This window comes from Hemiscyllium ocellatum, chromosome 47, assembly GCF_020745735.1.
Source record: "Hemiscyllium ocellatum isolate sHemOce1 chromosome 47, sHemOce1.pat.X.cur, whole genome shotgun sequence".
NCBI lineage: Eukaryota > Metazoa > Chordata > Chondrichthyes > Orectolobiformes > Hemiscylliidae > Hemiscyllium > Hemiscyllium ocellatum.
Window position 1 is genome coordinate 3,049,455 of NC_083447.1, and position 23,046 is coordinate 3,072,500.

General features: G+C 52.8%; 1 protein-coding gene across 2 annotated transcripts in view; it reads left to right on the forward strand.

Moving 5' to 3' along the window:
• spint2 (serine peptidase inhibitor, Kunitz type, 2) overlaps positions 1 to 14,939 on the forward strand; it is a 34,946-nt gene extending 20,007 nt beyond the window's left edge. Inside the window, exons 4-10 of one of the 2 annotated variants that reach the window (XM_060856270.1) lie at positions 1,473 to 1,598; positions 2,388 to 2,444; positions 5,988 to 6,158; positions 6,808 to 6,855; positions 8,216 to 8,386; positions 11,004 to 11,084; positions 12,318 to 14,939. In XM_060856270.1, the coding sequence (XP_060712253.1) occupies positions 1,473 to 1,598; positions 2,388 to 2,444; positions 5,988 to 6,158; positions 6,808 to 6,855; positions 8,216 to 8,386; positions 11,004 to 11,084; positions 12,318 to 12,481 (818 nt within the window). In that variant the 3' untranslated portion in view covers positions 12,482 to 14,939. The remainder of the gene's footprint in view (positions 1 to 1,472; positions 1,599 to 2,387; positions 2,445 to 5,987; positions 6,159 to 6,807; positions 6,856 to 8,215; positions 8,387 to 11,003; positions 11,085 to 12,317) is intronic. The other variant, XM_060856271.1, reaches the window with a different exon arrangement.
• The last annotated feature ends 8,107 nt before the right edge of the window (positions 14,940 to 23,046 follow it).

Consider the following 23,046-nt stretch of genomic DNA (forward strand, 5'->3'; position numbering starts at 1 on the left):
GCTGTTCACCCGAAGCGCTGTAAAGTTGAGCGTTGTGTTTTTTTTTTATTTTTCTGCCTCGAAATTTGTCGTTTTTGGGTTTCGGTCGGACACTGTGCAGCACTTTTCATTTGTGCTTTGAAACCAGGCACAATAAATTTAATTAATAAACAAATGAAATCGGTAAAGCCCAGAGCTCTGCGAGATAGATGCAGCAAACGTAAGGCCACCCACAATCATTCCAGGTTTTTGCCTGTTACAAAGTTAGATTTGAGGTTGGTAGTGACGGTAACAAATATATTTGTTCACAGGATGTGAGCATTACTGGCTGGGCCAGCATTTATTACCCCATCCCTAATTACCCAGGGGGCAGTTAAGAGGCAACCCCATTGCTGTGGGTCTGGAGTGACAGGTAGGCCCAGACCAGGTGAGGATGGCAGCTTCCTTCCCCCAAGAACATCAGTGACCCAGGTGGGGTTTTCCAACAGTCGATTCATGGTCATCATTAGATTCTTAATTCCAGATTCTTGATTGAATTCAAGTTGCCCATGGGTGGGATCCAAATTTGGCACCTCTGAGCATTACCCTGGGTGAACAGTCCAGCGTCTGTACCAACTGGGGCATCTCCTTCCTTCTCATCGCTAGTGAGGCAGGCACTCTCCTGACCCTAATTGTCCCTTGAGTGGCTTGTTCAGCTATTTCAGAGGGTAGGTGAGAGTCAGCCACGTTGTGGTGGGCCTGGAGTCACGTGTAGGCCAGACTGGGGCGAGGGTGGTAGGTTTCCATAGAAAACCAGGCAGTGTCATGGTCCCCATCACCAGGTACAGTGCCAGTTACTGAAGGTATCTTTACCTCAAGAGTCACCATGCCTCAGGCAAGGGGGTGTCGGGGGGAGTGGGAGGAGGAGAGTCCTTCATTATACCGTCAGCCAGTGCGGGAATCAAACCAGCAATCCAACCAACTGAGCTAACTGTCCCCACCCCCCGTGTTACAGGGGAATATGAGGAAAAGCTGAAGTTCTGACAGGCTGTGACCCTAACCCTGTCACACCTTCCCGGCAGTGGGCTTGAGGAGATTACAGGGACGTGGGATGATAGAGCAGAGATGGCTATTTGACTATTGGAGTCTGCACTGCTGCTCACCAAGGTAGGGGTGATCTTAGCCCCCTCCTCTCTGGGACAACCTAAAGCTAGTTTAAAATGAGGGGGTGCCCAATTAGACCCGGAAGGAGGGACTGTGACTATCCCGCCCTCCCAGCGGCAGTGGCTCCGTTAGCCACCGGGTGTAGTCCTTTTATTCCTGATGAAGGGATTTTGCCCGATTTCGCTGCTCCTCAGATGCTGCCTGACCTGCTGTGCTCTTCCAGCATCACTGATCCAGAATCTGGTTCATTCATCCTGGGGGTGGGTTAGCGATCTCTCCATTCCCCTGCCCCCTCCCCATCACTCCCCTCACCACCCCCCCTTTGATGTGGCTGTGGTGTGTAATTCCAGACTGCTCCGGGCCGTGTACTGAGGGTCAGTTTCGGTGTGCGGATGGCTGCTGTGTCTCTCGCCAGCTCCTGTGTGATGGCACCACCCTATGTCTGGATAAGTCGGACGAAGAATACTGCCGAGCTGGTACCTGGGGGACGCCTCCCTGGTGGGGGGGGGGGTGGGAGGGCAAGAGAGGTGTCCCTGGGGGATGTGACCCAGGTTGGGGGGTAGGTGTCCTTGCGGGAGGTTTAGATTAGATTAGATTACTTAGATTCCCTACAGTGTGGAAACAGGCCCTTCGGCCCAACAAGTCCACACCGACCCGTCGAAGCGCAACCCACCCATACCCCTACCTTTACCCCTCACCTAACACTACGGGCAATTTAGCATGGCCAATTCACCTGACCCGCACATCTTTGGACTGTGGGAGGAAACCGGAGCACCCGGAGGAAACCCACGCAGACACGGGGAGAACGTGCAAACTCCACACAGTCGCCGGAGGCGGGAATTGAACCCAGGTCCCTGGCACTGTGAGACAGCAGTGCTAACCACCGTGCCGCCCACACGGTGACTGGAGAGTAACTCCATTTCCCCTGACTGATGCACCTACTCCACACGTCGCTGAAGATCGTGGCCAATCCACCCAAACCTCCACATCTTTGGGAGGAAACCCACGCAGACACGGGGAGAGTGTGCAAACTCCACACACACACAGGCACCCGAGGCTGGATTTAAACCTGGGTCCCTGGTGCTGGGAGGCAGCAGTGCTAACCACTGAGCTGCCTGGTGGAGGTGGAGGGACACTGGGAGGGAGTGAGGGGCACAGCTTGTATCTAACTTGGGTCTCTCACCCTCTGAAGCTTTGAGGACTGTTATGAAGCGACTGGATGGCCTGTTTAACCATTTTCTCCCCCCACTCTCTCTCCATCTCAGTCCGAGATAGTTACGACCAGTTGATCAAGGAACCGGACCAGCGTCAGCTGGACAATGGTGAGTCTCTGCGAGGTTTGACTGGGTTTCTCCCATGGCACAGGGAGGGAGTGGGTGGGTGGGAAGCGCTTCCTCCCCAGGGTGGTGAAAATGGAATTGCAGTTCCACACCAGCTCCAATCAGGAAGTAGAAACCGACAGAACTGAGCAATCAGATAGTGCTGGAAAAGCTCAACAGGTCTGTTGAGGGAAATCAGAAATCACTCGTTAACTCTGATTTCTCTCCACCAGACCTGCTGAGCTTTTCCAGCGATTTTTGTTCTTGTTTGAGATGAAGTGATCAGTCCCATTGGACACTGACTCCCGCGAAGCTTAGTCTTTAAATGAATGGTTTAAGAATCCTCCCCGAGTGGAGTGTGAATGTGAGCGCTGAGTGGAGGCCATACTCGTCAGTCTGGGGAGTGGGAGGGTGGGGTGTGTACCCAGGGGAGGCCTGATGCTCTGGGTATCCTTCCTGCCCCACGTCTGATGCAGAGAATGAGAGTGAGCTGGTGTCAATCCCGTGTCTCCCTCTCTCTGAGCCAGAATATTCCGCATAAATGAGTGAAGATAGTTCATACCAGACTGAAAACATTTAATGTTTCTCGCAAGGTTTGTGAAATGACCTCCAGACTACTGAGACCCCTCGGAATCCTAGTAGCACACAAACCCACCAACACTCTCAAACAAAAACTAACAAACTTAAAAGACCTAGTACCACCCATGGACAAAACCAACGTCATCTACAAAATTCCATGCAAGACTGACACAAACACTACGTAGGACAAACAAGAAGAAAGTTACCCACCAGGATATACGAACACCAGCTAGCCACAAAATGACACGACCCCCTCTCCCTCGTAGCCCTACACACCGATGAAAAAACCCACCATTTTGACTGGGACAACACATCTATCCTGGGACAGGCTAAGCAAAGACATGCCAGAGAATTCCTAGAGGCCTGGCACTCCAACCACAACGCCATAAACAAACACATAGATCTAGATGCCATCTATCAACCCCTCAGAAAACAAACGGGAAATGACATCACCACAAACCCCAGGAACCCCATCCAGGAGAAAGATATAAATAGAAAGCAGGAGACAACAGCTTCGCTTCACTTGGAGGTCACCACTGATGATGATACCTAGCCAGGGAATGAAACGTCTGGATATCAAACCTACAGCTCAGTGAGCAAACCTACACCCTAATTAATGTTTCTAATTTACTCATTGGCTGTGGGTGTCACTGGCTGGGCCCAACATTTATTGCCCATCCCTAGTTGCCCCCTTGAGAAGGTGGGGGTGAGCTGCCATCTTGAACCGCTGCAGTCCATGTGCTGTGGGTTGACCCACAATGCCCTTAGGGAGGGAATTCCAGGATTCTGACCCAGCCACACTGAAGGAACAGTGATATATTTCCAAGTCAGGATGGTGAGGGGCTTGGAGGGGAACTTGCAGGGGGTGGTGTTCCCATGTATCTGCTGCCCTTGTCCTTCTAGATGGGAGTGGCCGTGGGTTTGGAAGGTGCTGCCTGAGGATCTTTGAGTTTCTGCAGGGCATCTTGTAGATGGTACACACTGCTGCTACTGAGCATCGGTGGGGGAGGGAGGGGGTGGTTGTGGACGTGGGGCCAATCAAGTGGGGGCTGCTTTGTCCTGGATGGTGTTGAGCTTCTTGAGTGTTGTTGGAGCTGCCCCCATCCAGGGGCAAGTGGGGAGTATTCCATCACAATCCTAACTTGTGCCTTGGAGATGGTGGACAGGCTTTGGGGAGTCAGGAGGGGAGTTACTCGCTGCAGGATTCCCAGCCTCTGACCTGCCCTTGTAGCCACTGTGTTTATGTGGTGAGTCCAGTTGAGTTTCTGGTCAATGGTAACCCCCAGGATGTTGGTAGTGAGGGATTCAGTGATGGTAACACCATTGAATGTCAAGGGGTGGTGGTTAGAGTGTCTCTTATTGGTGATGGTCATTGTCTGACATTTGTGCGGCGTGAATGTTACTTGCCACTTGTCAGCCCAAGCCTGGATATTGTCCAGATCTTGCTGCATTTGAACACGGACTGTTTCAGTGTCTGAGGAGTCACTAACGGTGCTGAACACTGTGCAGTCATCAGCAAATATCCCCATTTCTGACCTTCTGATGGAGGGAAGGACATTGATGAAGCAGCTGAAGGTGGTTGGGCCCAGGACACTACCCTGAGGGACTCCTGTAGGGATCTCCTGGAGCTGAGTTACTGACCTCCAACATCCACAACCATCTTCCTATGTGCCATGTGTGACTCTAACCAGCGAAGAGTTGCCCTCTGATGCCAGGGCTCCTTGATGCCACACTTCGTCAAATGAAGCCTTGATGTCAAGGGCTGTCCCCCTCCCCCTCCCCCTCCCCTCCCCAGCTCTTTTAACAATGTTTAACCCAAGACTGGAATGAGGTCAGGAGCTGAGTGACCCTGGGGGATCCCAAACTGGGCGTCACTGAGTAGGTTATTGCTGTTCCTCTCTCCCCTGATGCTGCCAAATGTGTGGAGATGTCTCTGGCGTTCTGTTTTTTATTTCAGATCTGTAGTACTGTGTGATTTTTAATTAAAATCAGAGAATCCCTACAGTGTAGGAGCAGGCCATTCGCCCATTGAATCGACACTACCACCCAAACCACTCCATCTCCGTACCCCAGCATTTCCCCCATGGCTAACCCAGACACTATGGGAACTTTAGTATGACCAATCCACCCTGACCTGCACAGCTTTGGACTGTGGGAGGAAACCGGAGCACCCAGAGGAAACCCACGCAGACACGGGGGGGATGTGCAAACTCCACACAGTCACCCGAGGCTGGAATTGAACCTGGGTCCCTGGTGCTGGGAGGCAGCAGTGCTAACCACTGAGCCACCCCAGATTTCCCACCCAGCTCCCTCTGCAGGGTTATATACAACAAACCAATCCATGCAACCTCCCCCCTCCACACTCCCAGGCACTGCATTCCAGAATATAACTGCTAGCTGAGTTTGGAGATGTGTTTGTTGTAAGTGGTTCTGTGGTAAAACACAGAGAGGCAGAGAGTGCGGTGTTCATCCCAAGAACTGAGCCGCCGAAACACAGGTGATTAGACCATCTCATTTAGAAGCTGCAAACCTCCTTCTCCGCACCCCCCCCCCCCTCTCTGTGGCTCTCTCTGCCTGTCCCGAGCCTCCCATCCTGACGGTGAGTGTCGAGCCTTCCCAATGAGGAGCTCTGTGTGCGCGCGCGTGTGCCTGTCTGCCTGTGTGCGCGCGTGCCTGTCTGCCTGTGTGCGCGCGCGCGCGTGCCTGTCTGCCTGTGTGCACATGTGCCTGTCTGCCTGTGTGCACATGTGCCTGTCTGCCTGTGTGCACATGTGCCTGTCTGCCTGTGTGCGCGGGTGCCTGTCTGCCTGTGTGTGTGTGTGCGCGTGCGCGCGGGCCTGTCTGCCTGTGTGTGTGTGTGCGCGTGCGCGCGGGCCTGTCTGCCTGTGTGTGTGCGCGCGCGCGTGGGCCTGTCTGTCTGTGCGCGTGCACGCTGATGGTAATGGCATCGTGCTGTGTCTCTGACAGAGAGATGTACAGCTCCGAAGAAGGTTGGCAGCTGTCGGGCTGCGTTTCCACGTTGGTACTTTGACATGGAGTCACGGAGCTGCCGCGAGTTTGTCTACGGAGGCTGCAAGGGCAACAAGAATAACTTTGTCAGTGAGCACCAGTGTCTTGTGGCATGTGCTGGGCTGAAAGGTCAGTACCATCGGTCTGTGCCATCACCGGGGTTCACCACCTCCTCCCCTGTGCTCAGCTTGTCAGCTACAGGAGCCCTCACCGCATGTCCTGTGGTCTGCAGGACACCTTACTGTTCTCCGCTCTCTGTACACCATGATGCATCCTCCTCAACACAACTGCATTGTCCACACTCCCACCACATCCCCCTCACCCCTGCCCTTGCTGACCAACGCTGGCTTTGGCTCCAGCAACGCCTTTCAAGAATTTTTGAATTTTTTTTGTGTTCAAATCTCTCCATGGTCTCACTTTCCCCGTCTCTGTAACCCCCTCTGGCCCCTACACCCCTCCCTATCTCTACATCCTTTTCCCTTTTGTCGGGACTCTCCCTAAAGGTCTGTCTGCTCTGAGTACGTGTTCAGCCATCTGTCCCGATCTCTCTGATCGGGTGTTTTGTAAACTGTCTATCACAGAAATGGGAGCCATGCTGTGTAAATTGGTGTTCCTGCTGAAACTTGGCATTCTTGCAAGTGTCCTGATAAGTGCAAGGCTCTCTTTCAGCAATACACATGGCTACCAAACGATTATTTAGGTTTCGTGACATTGAAGGCACTATATAAATGCAGTTGTTGTTGAGCGCTGGTCTAATGTTTGGGTTTTATTTTGACAGAGGATGTCCCTGAGCCCCACAAACTCCAGAGTGAGACGGATGATAAAGGTAGGATTGGGTTACTCATCGTTAACAGGGTGTCCCATTCTGCTCGCCCTGTTAGAGGAGAGGGTTCATAACCAACTTACCAGGCTGTTACTGGGAATAGCGGGTTTGAGCTGTAGGGAGAGGCTGGATAGGCTGGGGCTGTTTTCCCTGGAGCGTCGGAGACTGAGGGGTGACTTTATATATGGGTTTATAAAATCATGAGGAACATGGATAGGATAAATCAACAAAGACTTTTTTTTCTTGGGGGTGTGGGAGTCCAGAACTAGAGGGCATAGGTTTAGGGTGAGAGGGGAAAGATATAAAAGAGACCTAAGGGGCAACTTTTTTCACACACATATGGAATGAGCTGCCAGAGGAAGTGGTGGAGGCTGGTACAATTGCAACATTTTAAGAGGCATTTGGATGGGTATATGAATAGGAAGGGTTTGGAGGGATATGGGCCGGGTGCTGGCAAATGGGAGTAGATTAGGTTAGGATATCTGGTCGGCATGGACGGGTTGGACCGAAGGGTCTGTTTCTGTGCAATATCTCAACTTACAGATAAACAAATCTGGGTGCGGGATGCAGAGATGTTGCGGTGTGATTTGGACCGACTGAGCGAGTGGGGAAATGCGTGGCAGACGCAGTACAATGTAGATAAATGTGAAGTTATCCACATTGGTGCCAAAAATAGGAGGACGGATTATTATCTGAATATCAGTGGATAGGGGGAGGTGTAACAAGACCTGGGTATCCTGTAGACCAGTCGCTGAGGGTAAGCGTGCAGGGACAGCGGGTGGTGAAGAAGCCAAATGGAATGTTGGCGTTCAGAGTGAGAGAGTTCGAGACCAGGAGCAGGGACGTCTTGCTGCAATTGTACAGGGCCCTGGTGAGACCACACAGTACTGTGTGCAGTTTTGGTTTCCTTATCTGAGGAAGGATGTTCTGGCGATGGAGGGGGTACAACAAAGGGTTACCAGACTGATTCCTGGGAATGGCAGGGCTGACGTATGAGGAGAGACTGGATTAGTTAGGACTCTATTCACTGGAGTTTAACAGAATGACGGAGGACGCATATTTACAAACCTATAAAATTCCAACAGGGCTGGACAGGGTGAATGCAGGATGGGTGTTGCTGATAACTAGGGAGTACAGAACCCCGGGGGGGGAGGCGCAGGGGGTGGGGTGTTACAGTCTAAAGACACTGGGTAGGCCATCTCTGACTGAGATAAGGAGAGATGTCTTGACCCAGAGAGCAGGGAGCCTGTGGGATTTGAGCTCCCTGTACATGCCGCACCGTGCTAGCGTGCACATCCTTGTATTAAACCTTGTGAAGCTGACTGCCTGGCTGGGATCTCACACTGCCCTCTGGTCTTCCCAGAGTACTGCTTTGCCCCAGCAGTGACCGGTCGGTGCCGAGCGTCCTTCCCACGCTGGTTTTACAATCCCGCCAGCCTGCTGTGTGAGCAATTTGTCTATGGAGGTTGTGGAGGGAACAAGAACAACTATCCCTCGGAGTTAGAGTGCCTGACCAAGTGCACAGGGAAGACAGGTAAGAGAGCTCTCTCCATGTGAGAGACCAACTGTATCTCCGGAGATTTGTGAGTGGGAGTCCCCAGGGTAACGGGATACAGCAAACCATGTGTTAACCAGCACCAGGAGTGAAGGGCTCTGGCCCAAAACGTCGAATCTCCTGCCCCTCGGATGCTGCCTGACCTGCTGTGCTTTTCCAGCAACACACTCTCGACAGCACCAGGAGTGTGCCCGTGAATTCTCTCCCGTGATGTTAGCACCACTACGGATATTCTGGGTAATGAAGCGATTCACATCATCCATGTAAAAATACGCACTCACTGTCATACAGCGTACAGCCGCACATGAACACTCCCTTCGGCCCATCAGGCTGTGCTGAAGTGGCAGCAGGTACTGTAGTGGTCATGTCACTGGACTCGTAATCAGGACCTCAGACTAATGTTCTGAAGATAACCTTGAACATAGAACAGTACAGCACATGAATAGGCCCTTCGGCCCACCATGCTGTGCCGAACTTGACATCAAATTAAACCAGTCCCTTCTGCTTGCCCTTGATCCACATCCCTCCATTCCTTGCATATCCATGTGCTTAGTTAAAAGTCTCTTAAACCGCCCTGATCGTATCTGCCTCCGCACGTTTCAGACTCCCACCACTCTCCGTAGGCAAAACACTTGCCCCTCACATCTCTTTTTGAACTTTCCCCCTCTCCCCTTAAATCCATGCCCCATAGTATTAGACATTTCAACTCTGGGGAAAAAGATTCTGACCATCAATGCTATCTGTGTATCTCGTCATTTTATAGACTTCTATCCAGTCTCCCCTCATCCTCTGCTGCTCCAGAGAAAACAGCCTGTGTTTGTGTAGCCCCTCCTTATAGCTCATACCCTCTAATCCAGGCAGCATCCTGGTAAACCCCTTCTGCACCCTCTCCGAAGCCGCCACATCCTTCCTGTAATGTGGTGACCAGAATTCAATGCAATACTCCAAGTGTGTCCTGACCAAAGTCTCTTAAAGCTGCAACATGACCTCCTGACTCTTGGACATAACTCCCTGGCCAATTAAAGACCAGTATGCCTTATACCTTCTGTACCCCCCTATCTACCTGCATGGCCAGTTTCAGGGAGCTATGGACATGAACCCCACGATCCCTCTGCACATCAGCGCTGTTCAGGGGCCTGCCATTAACTGTGTACCTTTCCCTGTGTATTTGCTCTCCCTCTATACTTTATTATTTGCGATTTATGCTGTTAATATGAAAGATTGCCTTAAATAAAACTTTCTGATAAAGAGCCTTCTCACTGCTCCCTCTGGTACCATGGTGTTTGAGGAGAAATTGATTTGAAATTGAATGAATTGTTGATATTTTGTGTGGCCATTCAATTGAACAACAAATACACGTCCACTGCTGTAAATCAATTAAAAATTGGACCGAATAATACAGTGGCCATGGCGATATTTGAGGTACATATTTTTCCTGGTTTATTGAGAATGCCAGTTTGTGAGGTGCTGCTTCGAACAAAGTTTGCTGTATTTCCAAATCCATTCTCTCCCGTGATGTTAGCACCATTACGGACCACCAGCCCGTCCCGAGTTACCCCCTCGAGAAGGTGGGGGTGAGCTGCCGCCTTGACCCACTGCAGTCCATGTGCTGTGGGTTGACCCACAATGCCCCGAGGGAGGGAATTCCAGGATTCTGACCCAGCCACACTGAAGGAACGGCGATATATTTCCCAGTCGGGATGGAGAGTGGAGGGGAACGTGCAGGGGGTGGTGTTCCCGTGTGTCTGTGGAGTTCTGACAGGGATACAGTGCCATCTCTGAGTGATCGAATTCCCAGGGAAGCTGGTGGGGCCAGTAACTCGCCTAACTAAACCAGCTGCCTGTTTTATCTAAGCTGCGCGCAACTGGCATTTGTGTAGCGCCCTGCCCCTTCTCGGGATGTTCCGCCGCGCTGTGTAGTCAGCGATGTACTTTTTTTTTTCAGCGTGGTCCCCATTCCAATACAGGAAAGTGGCGGACACGTGGGGCACAGCAAGATCCCACAAAGTTGTGTTGTGATTAAGACCTCCTTTTGCTTTGAGGGATACACAATTATTGAGTGAGACACTGCCCACTGTTCCCCTGGTCATTCCTGGTCTAGTCTCTGGGGGTTCAGTCTCGGGCCCAGCTGGGACATGTACACCCCAATTTATTCTCAAATAAATCTCTTCTCCGTCGCCCTGACCACTCTGTTTCCTCACGACTGTCGGTCCGAAGGTGCCCTTCAATGGACTGTGTTCCACCTGATGGGACAGATGAACCTCCTCCATCAGCACCATGCTCCTCCCTCCCTCTCCCTCCTCCTCAGTCCTGGGGGGTATTGGGCGAGGGCTGCAGTGCACTGTTGACACTGCCCATTGGGCAGAGGGGCAGCAGGTTGGCATTCCCGCAGCACTGCCCCACCTCCCCCCCCCCCCCCCCCCCCGTGGGAACTGGCCACGTTCGGGTCCGGAGCCTCTAGACTGGGATCCCGGTTTCGGAGGGCGAAGTCCTGAGGCTAAGAGGTGACCGCGGCCAATCCCGCTGGAACGCACTGCTGGGGACTGACATGAAGCTGCCACACACGATAAACACAACCTGGCTTCTGTTTTAATAGTCCCAGTGGATAACCAGAAGGACGATGAGGACAGAGAGTCTAATACCCAGCACCAAGCGGGAACCCCTCGTAACATTCCTGGTAAATCCACATCTCCAACTATTTCAACACTCTGGGAGGGGGAGGGATGTATTGGGAGGGGACGGGAAGGGGACGTGAGGGGGGAATGGTATGCTGATTCTAGGATCCCGGTTCCAGGTCAGTGCTGACATTAACAATTTGCTCGAAGCTGCGGGGTGAAAGGTTACGAATCCCCAGGGAATCGATCCACCGGGGCAGGGATCTACTCTGAAGGGGCTGCAGCTATCTGCCCTGAATGGCCACAGTCTCAGTTTCAACTGGTCCTCACTGAAACAACTCCCCAGAGGCTGGTGTCCCGTCACCAAGTCCCCCTTTATTTACAGAGAGCCCCTGACCCTGACCCTGACCCAGCTCCCTCACCGTGAGCAGAGCCTCTGACCCTCCTGTTTATACCCTGTCAGCCAGGGCTCCCTGATTGGACCATATTAACAGTCCCTGTGAGGGCTGACCCCGTGTCGGTCAGTACCCTCCCCTTCCTGTCGAGGAACAAATGGCCACCTCTTCCCCAGCTCTGGGCAGGAGGGGGAGTTGGGGTGCAGCGGTTGGGTTTGAGCAGAGTCTGTTGGGCAGAGAGTCCAGTGTCAAAAGCATATTACTGTCCAACCAAGCAGATCATCTGCTGAAGCCCACTCCCCTCCAACCCACCCACCCTCAAAATCCCCAGGGTCTGGCTGTCCCATGTGGGGCCTGGGATGGGTCAGTGTGTATGTTATGCCTGGGGGTGGGAGGAGCGTGCGGTTGGGGGTGGGCGGTCAGGGGGGTTTGAGACCCTCTCTGGGACTGGTGATAGGAGCAGCTTGAAATTATTTTACTAACTAGCCCAGAATGACTGACTAACTGGCCGGAACAACTCGACTTGGCATCGCTGAAAGGTGGGGATGTGGGAAATGGGCCATTGTTAATAATTGGACCGTGTTTAGTTGGATATTTGACCAGAAGGATTTGTTGCTGAAGTTAAAGCCAAATCCTACAGGGTCCAGAGATGTGAAACAAAAACAGAAATCGCTGGAGAAACTCAGCAGATCTGACAGCATTTTGGGTCCAAAGTAATTCTTCTCAAACTGAAGACTGGACTCTCAACTTTCTCTCTCTGCAGCAGCGAGCAGACCTGCCGAGTTTCTCCAGCCCTGTGTGTGTGTGTGTGGGGGGGTGTGTGTGTGTGGGGGTGTGTCTCGCTGAGCTGCTGGTGAAATCTGACTGGCCACAAACTGAATTCTCTTCCGTTTCCATCAGCCATTTCGATGGTGATCCTGCTCTCGATCTGTGTCCTCATCCTGTTGGGTGGAGTCATCTACTTCATCGTCAAGCTGACCAAGACAGAGCACACTGTTTCCTACCAGCGAGCACCCCACCAAGACGATAAGGAGACTCTGATCAGCACGGTGCAAACCCTGTAAAGAGCAGCTCACTCGTGGGGCTGTGGAGCGTGTGGCAAACAAAAGCGAAATAGTACATTTTTACAACCTTTATCCTCGTGTCTTGTCTTCAGCATCGCCATTACAGAGCGCGCATGTGCGAGAGAGAGAGATCTCATCTGTATTTCTTTTGCAAACCCTTCCCTTGTCTCCATCCTAACCTTTTTCTAGTTTACTCTGTACTGATGAAGGGTAGACTTTAGCCAGGCAGTTCCCTGTAATGACAAGCTGACTGGGGGACGGAAATTGAAACTGGCACACTGCCCCCAGGGGTGGGGGAGTGTCACTGGGGGGAGGGGGGGCGTGTTGGGGAGATATAGGTGATGCTGGAGGGGTGCTGGGAAGAGACCCTCTGGGTTAGGGGGATTGTCCCGAGGGGGTGTGGAGTAACCCTGGGGGATGGGCAGTGTTTGTCCCGGTTTCATTTCGAGATTGCAACTGACCCCATTATGTGGGATTAAATTTGGGATTTGGGAACAGGCTTTCCCAATCCTTGTGGTTGGATTTCCCCTCCAGGTTTTTACGTTGATGGGAGTGGGTGCGAGCTGGGTTCTCCTGGTTGGTCAGTTTTAGGTGTTGTCTCAATGTGTGCGCTGCACTGGATCCAGACTGAGAGCTGCTGGTGGGTCCCAGTGCCTCTGGGAGGGGTCATCAGGAAGGATGTGTCCAGGGGTTAGCTGTTAGTTACAGGTTCAGCCCAAGTGAAGAATGTTTCCTGACTCTGGGAGTTGCCGGAATTCACCCTTGGATTAAATCTGTTTCTTGTTGGAAATGCCACCAAGATTATTATTTCGGTTCCGTGACAGGGAGGTGCCGGGGTCGGGTAAGTTCAGGCGTCACACGACTCCAGGTTACAATCCAATGGGTTTATTTGAAATCGCCAGCTTCCAGAGCGCTGCCCCTTTATCGGGTAGTTTCTGTCGTGTGACTTCGGACTGTTTCCATTCCATGTTTTTGGGGGTGGGGTGGGAGTCACAGCTGATTGGCAGTGTTCACTCTGGATGTGTTTTTTGCGCCGTCACCTGAGAGAGTTGCGTTTGACCCCGTGACCTCTAATCCCTTTTTGTTTCTTTGACCCACCTCCTGGGGAACCTGAAACCGTCTCCAGGCAACGGCTTGTCCGAACCTGGGGAGAGTGGGGTTCGAACCTGTGGCCGTCACCTTGTTCCTCGGGTTGGGGAGCGTGGAGCAAGATGGAGACCGATTGCAGGAAGTCTCTCATCCTGGCTGGTCAAATCGCAATCAGGTCGGTCCCTCACTCGCCCAAAACGCCAAGGGAATGGGTCTCTGGCGCAGTTCAGAGCTGGGGGTCTCAGGATTTTCCAGCACCTCGGAATGTGGGGGCCAGTGCAGTCAGGACCACTCCAGGTCTGACCTTGGCAACTCTCCCTCCCAACCCTCCTTGGCGCTCTATCCACACGAGGACTATAATCTCCCAAAGCCCAGAAAGATTGGAGGTGGACACTGCATATTACGTGGATGTCAAGTTGTGCGTTGACCATTTTCATGTCAGCGATGAGCTGAGGGTTTCCAGCCGGTTCCCCCTTTCTGACCGTCCGTTTCTCAATGTGAAACTGTGTTCCTCTCTTTCACAATCCCACATCCTGCTTCCTCACTGCTGCCGTTGCTGTTGGACAGGATTGAGCTGTCAATGACTCTGCACTTGAGTAGCTGCCTGTTTGTAGTCCAGGTGTGAGACTCTCTCCAGCCTGGACTTCACACAGGAGAGAAAGCTGTGGGCTTGTGTGTCTGACTGACTCGCTCCATGTTGGTGTCTGTCAGTGTGCATGTGTCTCTGCGCCTGGCTGTGTGTGTAGTTGTGTCTCTAACTGGTTCCTTCCTCAGTCACCGCACTGAGTCCTGAAACCGTTTAAACTTCACGCAGTGAGAACACCACTTTGGACTCTGAGGAATACTCAAGCCTGGCTTCAGTGTTGTATCTTTGCAGTCTGCTCTCTGTCCCTTGTACTCACATTCTCTTTCTCTCGCTCGCGCTTTCACACACCTTCAACTCCTGAGCACCACTCTCCAGCTCACACTAACCTTGGGCAGTGTCGTGTATGTATGTGACCATTCTGATTAGTAAACATCTGGGTGGGTTTGCACTCTTTCAGTTTTTATTTTTAATAATAATAATCTTGAGACTTTTTCTATTTAAAATCATGTGTGGAATCAAACAAATCAATTATTAAAGAAACTGGATTTTTTTTTTCCCTTTTTAACTTTTTAGCCTTGAAATTATTATAATGACCAACCAAAAACACTGAATGATAGCAGCAGGAGAAAGCGAGCTTGGAATTTGTAAATTGAAATGTGTGCATGGTTCGGGCATCTTTAATTAAACACTAATGTTCAGTCTTAATTCTCAGGTGGTTGGGAATCTCAGACTGGAGTTTGGCTTCTGTAATATTACTTGGAATAAAATCTTTTTAGAAGTTTTGCTGATTGGGATTTTGTTTTCCAATGAGGAGAAAATGACCTCTCTCTAGAGTTGATGGAATGCGTTTGGATTTTTGGAGATTCTGAACTCCCGGTTTGGATCCTCGAGGGATCAGTTTGGGGGCAACCTGTAATTGGTTCCCTGAAGGACACGGTGGGAGATTCATCCTGTGAGAGGGGGGGCCTGCTCAGGTTGTGATTTGGAGACCCTGGATTGTCAGAGAACTGTCCCATAAACGGATGCTGTGAAGAATTGAAGATAGATTCCCGATCACTCGAGGGTTACAGGGAAAGGGCGGGGAACGTGGACGTGAGGGATGTCGGATCAGCCGAGATCCAGTTGAACAGCAGGGCTAGATTTGGGGCCGAATGGCCTGTTCCTATTTATTACGCTCTTTGTAAACCTAAAGAGTCCTATCAGACTCGCTCGCTCGCGCTCTCTCTCTCTGTCCTGACTTGCTGAGCTTCTCCTGGTTGAGATTGCCAATGTCCACAGCTTTGTGCTTTAACTTCTGGGAGGTCGTCCTGAACTCTGACACCTGGTACCCACCTCCCCACCCACCCCCAACCAATCTCCCCGTCAACAAAACACCTTTCCATGAGCAGTGGGAGATTACCCGCTGAAATGTAAAATGTTAGATTGGCACAAAATGCAGAACAGAAAAGGAACGAACAAATCCCTGTGATTGGAAGTTAAAAGGACAGTGATAGAGATGTACAGCACAGAAATAGATCCTTCAGCTCAACCTGTCCATGCCGACCAGATATCCCAACCCAATCTAGTCCCACCTGCCAGCACCCGGCCCATATCCCACCAAACCCTTCCTATTCATATACCCATCCAAAAGCCTCTTAAATGTTGCAATTGTACCAGCCTCCACCACATCCTCTGGCAGCTCATTCCATACACGTACCACCCTCTGTGTGAAAAAGTTGCCCCTTAGGTCTCTTTTATATCTTTTCCCCTCTCACCCTAAAGCTATGCCCTCTAGTTCTGGACCCCCCCACCCCAGGGAAAAGACTTTGTCAATTTATCCTATCCATGCCCCTCATGACTTTCTATACCTCTATAAGGTCACCCCTCAGCCTCCCATGCTCCAGGGAAAACAGCCCCAGCCTGTTCAGCCTCTCCCTGTAGCTCAAATCCTCCGACCCTGGCAACATCCTTGTAAATCTTTTCTGAATCCTTTCAAGTTTCACAACATCTTTCCAATAGGAAGGAGACCAGAATTGCACGCAATGTTCCAACAGTGGCCTAACCAATGTCCTGTACAGCCGCAACATGACCTCCCAACTCCTGTACTCAATACTCTGACCAATAAAGGAAAGCATACCAAACGCCTTCTTCACTATCCTATCTACCTGCGACTCCACTTTCAAGGAGCTATGACCCTGCACTCCAAGATGTGGGCTTCCGAAGGTCTCCCTTGTAACATCCGACATCCCAACATACGTGCCCTTTACAGAGCCAAAGGCTCAGAAAGTGTTACTCGGTTTAGATTTTGCTCAGTTTCTGGGACTTAAATGGGAACCTGCAGAGCTCTTTCTTGCCACTGGAGGCCACTGTTGCTAAAGAAATGCACGAGCTGGCCTGGCTTTTACCTGGGAGTCTGCCCCAATCATCAGACGCTCACAGTGTTGGAGAAACTCAGTGGGTCTGGCAGAAACTGTGGAGAGAGAAAAATAGAGTTAGCATTTCAAGTCTGGTGTGGGACCTCTTTGGAACTGAGGAACATGAGAGATAGGGAGTGGGCCATTCTGCCCCTTCTGAATATCCTACCACTCAATGTACCAATCCACCCCAGGCACTAACTCCTCTTCCTGGCCTGCTCCTCCACCTTTTTCCCCCTGATGTTTCAGCAGTCTGCTTCCTCTTCAAACACTTTCAGCGATAACTCTCCACAACTCTCTAGGATCAAGAATTCCAGACAGTTACTAAATCTCAGAGAAATGAAATGGTTTCACCTGCTCAGTCCCCCTGGTTTGTGATTTCCCCCTCACCAGTCGTCTCCCCTATCTCTCCCCCTGTCAAGCCCCCCTCAGAATCCTGGGCGGTTCAGTAAGACCACCCCCTCGATCTGCCAAGCTCTGATGTATAACGAATCAAAATAGGAGCTGCTGATGCTGTAAATCGGGATGTGGAGGAACTGGAGGTGGACAAGGTCAGAGGTCACACAACACCAGGTTATCATCACCGGTTTATTTGAAATCACAAACTTTTGGATGACCTTGTTGGGCTGTAAATCAGAAACAAACACAAACTGCTGGAAAAGCTCAACAGGTCTGGCAGTATCAGGGTTAAAGTTTCGGGTCAAGTGGCGAATCAAGCCCTAACGTTTTTTTGGTTGTTCTCAATAAATGAACCCTTTGGTCGCAGGAATCAGCCTTAATGAATCGTGTTTGGCTTGTGTCCAGTGATAGTGTCTTCTTTCTCAAGTGCGGAGCCCAGGGCTGTACAGAGTTACTGCAGGTATCTCTGTAGGTAGTGTCTCACTGAGCTGCCCAGTGTTTGTTCTCCCGTACCTGAGAGATTTATGACCTGAAGAGAATTTTCTTTGATTTTGTTCTTGAATACGGTTTTTTAAGCCCCTCCTGTGATTTATTTTCCCCCACCCCTGACCTTGTTCCTCAGCACTGCCCCACAGACCTAACTTCCTGGAGGTTTGCAGATTCCATAAGTTTTTTTTACTCCAATATCTGTGGTGGTGCAGGGTGACTGGGGGTGGGGTGGGTGGGTGAGTGGGGGAGGGAAGGTGGGTGCAGGGTGAACGGGGTGGGGGTGGGGAGTTTGGTGCAGGGTGAGCGGGGGAGGGGAGGGTGCAGGGTGAACGGGGTGGGGGTGGGGGGTTTGGTGCAGGGTGAGCGGGGTGGGGGGTGCAGGGTGAACGGGGTGGGGGTGGGGGGTTTGGTGCAGGGTGAGCGGGGTGGGGGAGGGGAGGTGGGTGCGGGGTGGGGGGGTGCAGGGTGAACGGGGTGGGGGTGGGGGGTTTGGTGCAGGGTGAGCGGGGTGGGGGTGGGGAGGTGGGTGCAGGGTGAGCGGGGGAGGGGTGGGGGGTTTGGTGCAGGGTGAGCGGGGTGGGAGGGTGCAGGGTGAACGGGGTGGGGGTGGGGGGTTTGGTGCAGGGTGAGCGGGGTGGGGGGAGGGTGCAGGGTGAGCGGGATGGGGGGGTGCAGTTATATGGACACCCCTGTCCTTTCTCATTCAACATCTCGAAGCCCATTCTGTCCGCAGTACTGACCTGTAAGGACAATCAAGGGGGGGGCTGCTTTGTCCTGGATGGTGTTGAGCTTCTTGAGTGTTGTTGGAGCTGCCCCCATTCAGGGGCAAGTGGGGAGTGTTCCCTCACCCTCCTGACTTGTGCCTTGGAGATGGAGGACAGGTTTTGATCTTCCTGACTGTACCTTCCCCTCGAAGTTGCAGGCCAGACCGGGTAATGATGGCAGATTTCCTCCCTAAAGGACAGTACTGACCCAGATGGGTTTTTACAACAATTTCAGAGTCCCCCTCATTCAGAGCAGGTTTGTTAATTGAATGCCCATCGACCCTGTTCCTGGTCACGTTTTCTGAGGGAGGGTTCCATCTAGCTCTGTGCCATCGACGACGCACTCTGATACCAACCTGGCATTGCGTGTTCCTGCACTGACCCAGGAGACTCTGACTGGGTGATGGGCTCGTGGAGTGAGACTCAACTGACGTGAAACAACCAATTTCCCCCCGAAGACCGTTGTGGGTCAACCCCCAGCCCATGGACTGCAGCGGCTCAAGAAGACAGCTCAACCCCCACCTTCTCAAGGGGGGCAACTAGGGACGGGCAATAAATACTGGGCCCAGCCAGCGACACCCACACCCCATGAGTGAACACAAGAAAACGTTGCCGTTCTGATGACCGTCTCCACACGGTGGAGTAATGAGTAACAGACTCTGCTGTGAAGCCTACTGCAGTCGACCATCCTGCCAACGAGGGCTTGGTTCCCTCAGGCTGAGCTAGCTCTGGGGAAAATCAACCCAGCTGCTCCCTGGGGGGTTGGACCTCCTCATTTGCTTGGATTTGCTATGGGGCCAAAAGCAGAGAGTGCTGGAGAAACTCAGCAGGTCTGGTAGCATCTGTGGAGAGAGAAAGCAGGATTAACTACTCTCTGTCAGGAATGATTCCGAAGGAAGGGTCACTGGACACGAAATATTAATGCTGTTTTCTCTCTCCACAGACGCTGCCGGATCTGCTGAGTCTCTCCAGCAATTTCTGTCTTTGTTTCAGATTTCCAGCCTCTGCAGTTCTTTATTTTATTTGGTCAGCTGACAGCAGATACAGCACAGGGAGAACTGACCCTCCAACAGCGCCCACTCCCTCAGCACTGACCCTCCGACAGTGCCCTCTCCCTCAGCACTGACCCTCCGACAGTGCCCACTCCTCAGCACTGACCCTCCAACAGTACCCACTCCCTCAGCACTGACCCTCGAACAGTGCGGCACTCCCTCAGCACTGACCCTCTGACAGTATGGCAGTCCCTCAGCACTGACCCTCTGACAGTACCCACTCCCTCAGCACTGACCCTCCGACAGTGCCCACTCCTCAGCACTGACCCTCCGACAGTACCCACTCCCTCAGCACTGACCCTCTGACAGTGCCCTCTCCCTCAGCACTGACCCTCCGACAGTACCCACTCCCTAAGCACTGACACTCCGACAGTGTCCACTCCCTCAGCGCTGACCCAACAGTACCCACACCCTCAGCACTGACCCGCCAGTACCCACACCCTCAGCACTGACCCTGCGACAGTGCCCGCTCCCTCAGCACTGACCCTCTGACATCGCCCACTCCCTCAGCACTGACCCTCCGACAGTGCCCTCTCCCTCAGCACTGACCCTGCGACAGTACCCACTCCCTCAGCACTGACCCTCCGACAGTGCGGCACTCCCTCAGCACTGACCCTCCGACAGTGCGGCACTCCCTCAGCACTGACCCTGCGACAGTGCGGCATTCCCTCAGCACTGACCCTCTGACAGTGCAGCACTCCCTCAGCACTGACCGTCTGACAGTGCAGCACTCCCTCAGCACTGACCCTCCGACAGTGCCCACTCCCTCAGCACTGACCCTCGGACAGTGCAGCACTCCCTCAGCACTGACCCTCCGACAGTGCGGCACTCCCTCAGCACTGACCCTCGGACAGTGCAGCACTCCCTCAGCACTGACCCTCCGACAGTGCGGCACTCCCTCAGCACTGTAGTGACAGTTGGTTGAAGTCTATGGTGTTTGATGGAGTGTGTGACGTTTGCTGTTTAATGTGAAGGCTGTTCTCGATGAGTGATGGGGAGTGGGAGCTAACTCAGCCCGTGGCCCCAGAATATCCCGAGAAGATGCAGTAATGGGCGGGAGGGCCGAGAGGACTTTGTGTTGTTGGAGCTGGGGTTTGTGTGAAGTTGTGTGAATGAGAACCACCTTTTGCAGGGCCCCCATGCGGTGACCACCCCCTGACTACTCGGTCATGTTGCCTAGCAACAGTGTGAAAAGAGCAGGCCCTTCTGATGGTGGGTGGGTGGGAAGGAGGGTGGGATGGGGAATGGGCTCAGGAGGGGGGATATGTGTTCTTGTGGCTCATTGATCACCACACTTACATATCGATTGCTGATAGTCATTGTTAAATAAACACCCAAACTGTCCCTGGGTGTATAATTGTTGTAGGAAGGTGACTGATGGGACTTTCAGATACTGTGCTAGACTTTATATTGTCCAATTGCCGAACCATAGTCCATGCCCCTCAGTCTCTACCTTGCTCTGACCAATGACCATCCTCAGGCAGCATCCCCTTTAATGTATCAGGCTCTGGGGGGTCACTCCCTGCTGCATACTCCCTCCTGAGTTGAGGTTTTGTGTTTGATTCTAATTCGAGGGATTTAAAACCTTCATCCCTCTGATACTGCACTGAGGGAGTGCCGCACTGTCGGAGGGTCAGTGCGGAGGGAGCATCGCGCTGTTGGAGGGTCAGTGCTGAGGGAGCGCCACACTGTCGGAGGGTCAGTGCTGAGGGAGTGCCGCACTGTCGGAGGGTCAGCGCTGAGGGAGTGGGCACTGTCGGAGGGTCAGCGCTGAGGGAGTGGGCACTGTCGGAGGGTCAGTGCTGAGGGAGCGCCGCGCTGTTGGAGGGTCAGTGCTGAGGGAGTGCCGCACTGTCGGAAGGTCAGTGCTGAGGGAGTGCCGCACTGTCGGAGAGTCAGTGCTGAGGGAGCGCCGCACTGTCGGAGGGTCAGTGCTGAGGGAGCGCCGCACTGTCGGAGGGTCAGTGCTGAGGGAGCGCCGCACTGTCGGAGGGTCAGCGCTGAGGGAGTGGGCACTGTCGGAGGGTCAGCGCTGAGGGAGTGCTGCACTGTCAGAGGGGCAGTGCTGAGGGCATGCCGCACTGTCAGCGGGTCAGTGCTGAGGGAGTGCCGCACTGTCGGAGGGTCAGTGCTGAGGGAGCGCCGCACTGTCGGAGGGTCAGTGCTGAGGGAGTGGGCACTGTCGGAGGGTCAGCGCTGAGGGAGTGGGCACTGTCGGAGGGTCAGCACTGAGGGAGTGCCACACTGTCGGAGGGTCAGTGCTGAGGCAGTGCTGCACTGTTGGAGGGTCAGTGCTGAGGGAGTGCCGCACTGTCGGAGGGTCAGCGCTGAAGGAGTGGGCGCTGTCGGAGGGTCAGCGCTGAGGGAGTGCTGCACTGTCGGTGGGTCAGTGCTGAGGGAGTAGGCACTGTCAGAGGGTCAGCGCTGAGGGAGTGCCGCACTATCGGAGGGTCAGTGCTGAGGGAGTACCGCACTGTCGGAGGGTCAGTGCTGAGGGAGCACCGCACTGTCGGAGGGTCAGTGCTGAGGGCGTGAGCACTGTCGGAGGGTCATTGCTGAGGGAGTGCCGCACTGTTGAAGGGTCAGTGCTGAGGGAGCACCGCACTGTCAGAGGGTCGGTGCTGAGGGAGTGCCGCACTGTCAGAGGGTCGGTGCTGAGGGAGTGCCGCACTGTCGGAGGGTCACTGTGTTGGACAGGTGATCTCCGAGGTGTCCTGACCAATATTTATTCCTGAAACAATACCTTTTGGGTTCCTCACTGAGGTTTTAGTGAGGGTTATGTAAATTATGATGATGTAGTTCAATATGTAACTCTAATGTCATAGAGTGATACCGCAGGCAAACCGACCCTTCGGCCCAACCTGATCATTATCTCAAATTAATCTAGTCCCACCTGGCCCATATCCCTCCAAACCCTTCCTGTTCATATACCCATCCAGATGCCTCTTAAATGTTGTAATTGTACCAGCCTCCACCACATCCTCTGGCAGCTCATTCCATACACGTACCACCCTCTGTGTGATAAAATTGCCCCTTAGGTCCCTTTTATATCTTTCCCCTCCCACCCTAAACCTATGCCCTCTAGTTCTGGACTCTCCCACCCCAGGGAAAAGACTTTGCCTATTTATTCTCTCCATGTCCCTCATGATTTTATAAACCTCTACAAGGTCCCCCTCAGCCTCCGACGCTCCAGGGAAAACAACCCCTCCCTTTCCTTATAACTCAAAAGCTCCAGTCCCAGTGACATCCTGATAAATCTTTTCTGCACCCTCCAGTTTAATAACATCCTTCCAATAGCCGGGTGGCCAAAAATGCAAGCCGTCCTGCAAATACCAGCACGAGAGAGATAGGGATGGAGAGAGAGAGAAAGAGAGAGAGAGAGACAGAGAAAGAGAGAGTGAGAGACAGAGAGAGAGATAGAGAGCAGGCAGAAGGGATGAGACCCAGGTTCAAGAGTCCAGATGCTACCAACTCAGACAATGGGGCACATTGTCTAATGTACATTAACAACCGAATGATCAAACATCCCTCGATAGTGTCTGATACCTCTGTCTGCACATACTTCTTCCTCCCTCTCTCCCTGTCTCTATAGAGATAGATAGAGAGAGAGAAATAGGGAGGGAGAGGGAGAGACAGAGAGAGGGAGAGGGGAGAGACAGAGAGAGGGAGAGGGGAGAGACAGAGGGGGAGGGGGGAGAGACAGAGAGGGAGGGGGGAGAGAGAGGGAGGAGGTAGAGACAGGGAGAGGGAGAGACAGAGGGGGAGGGGGGAGAGAGAGGGAGAGGGGAGAGAC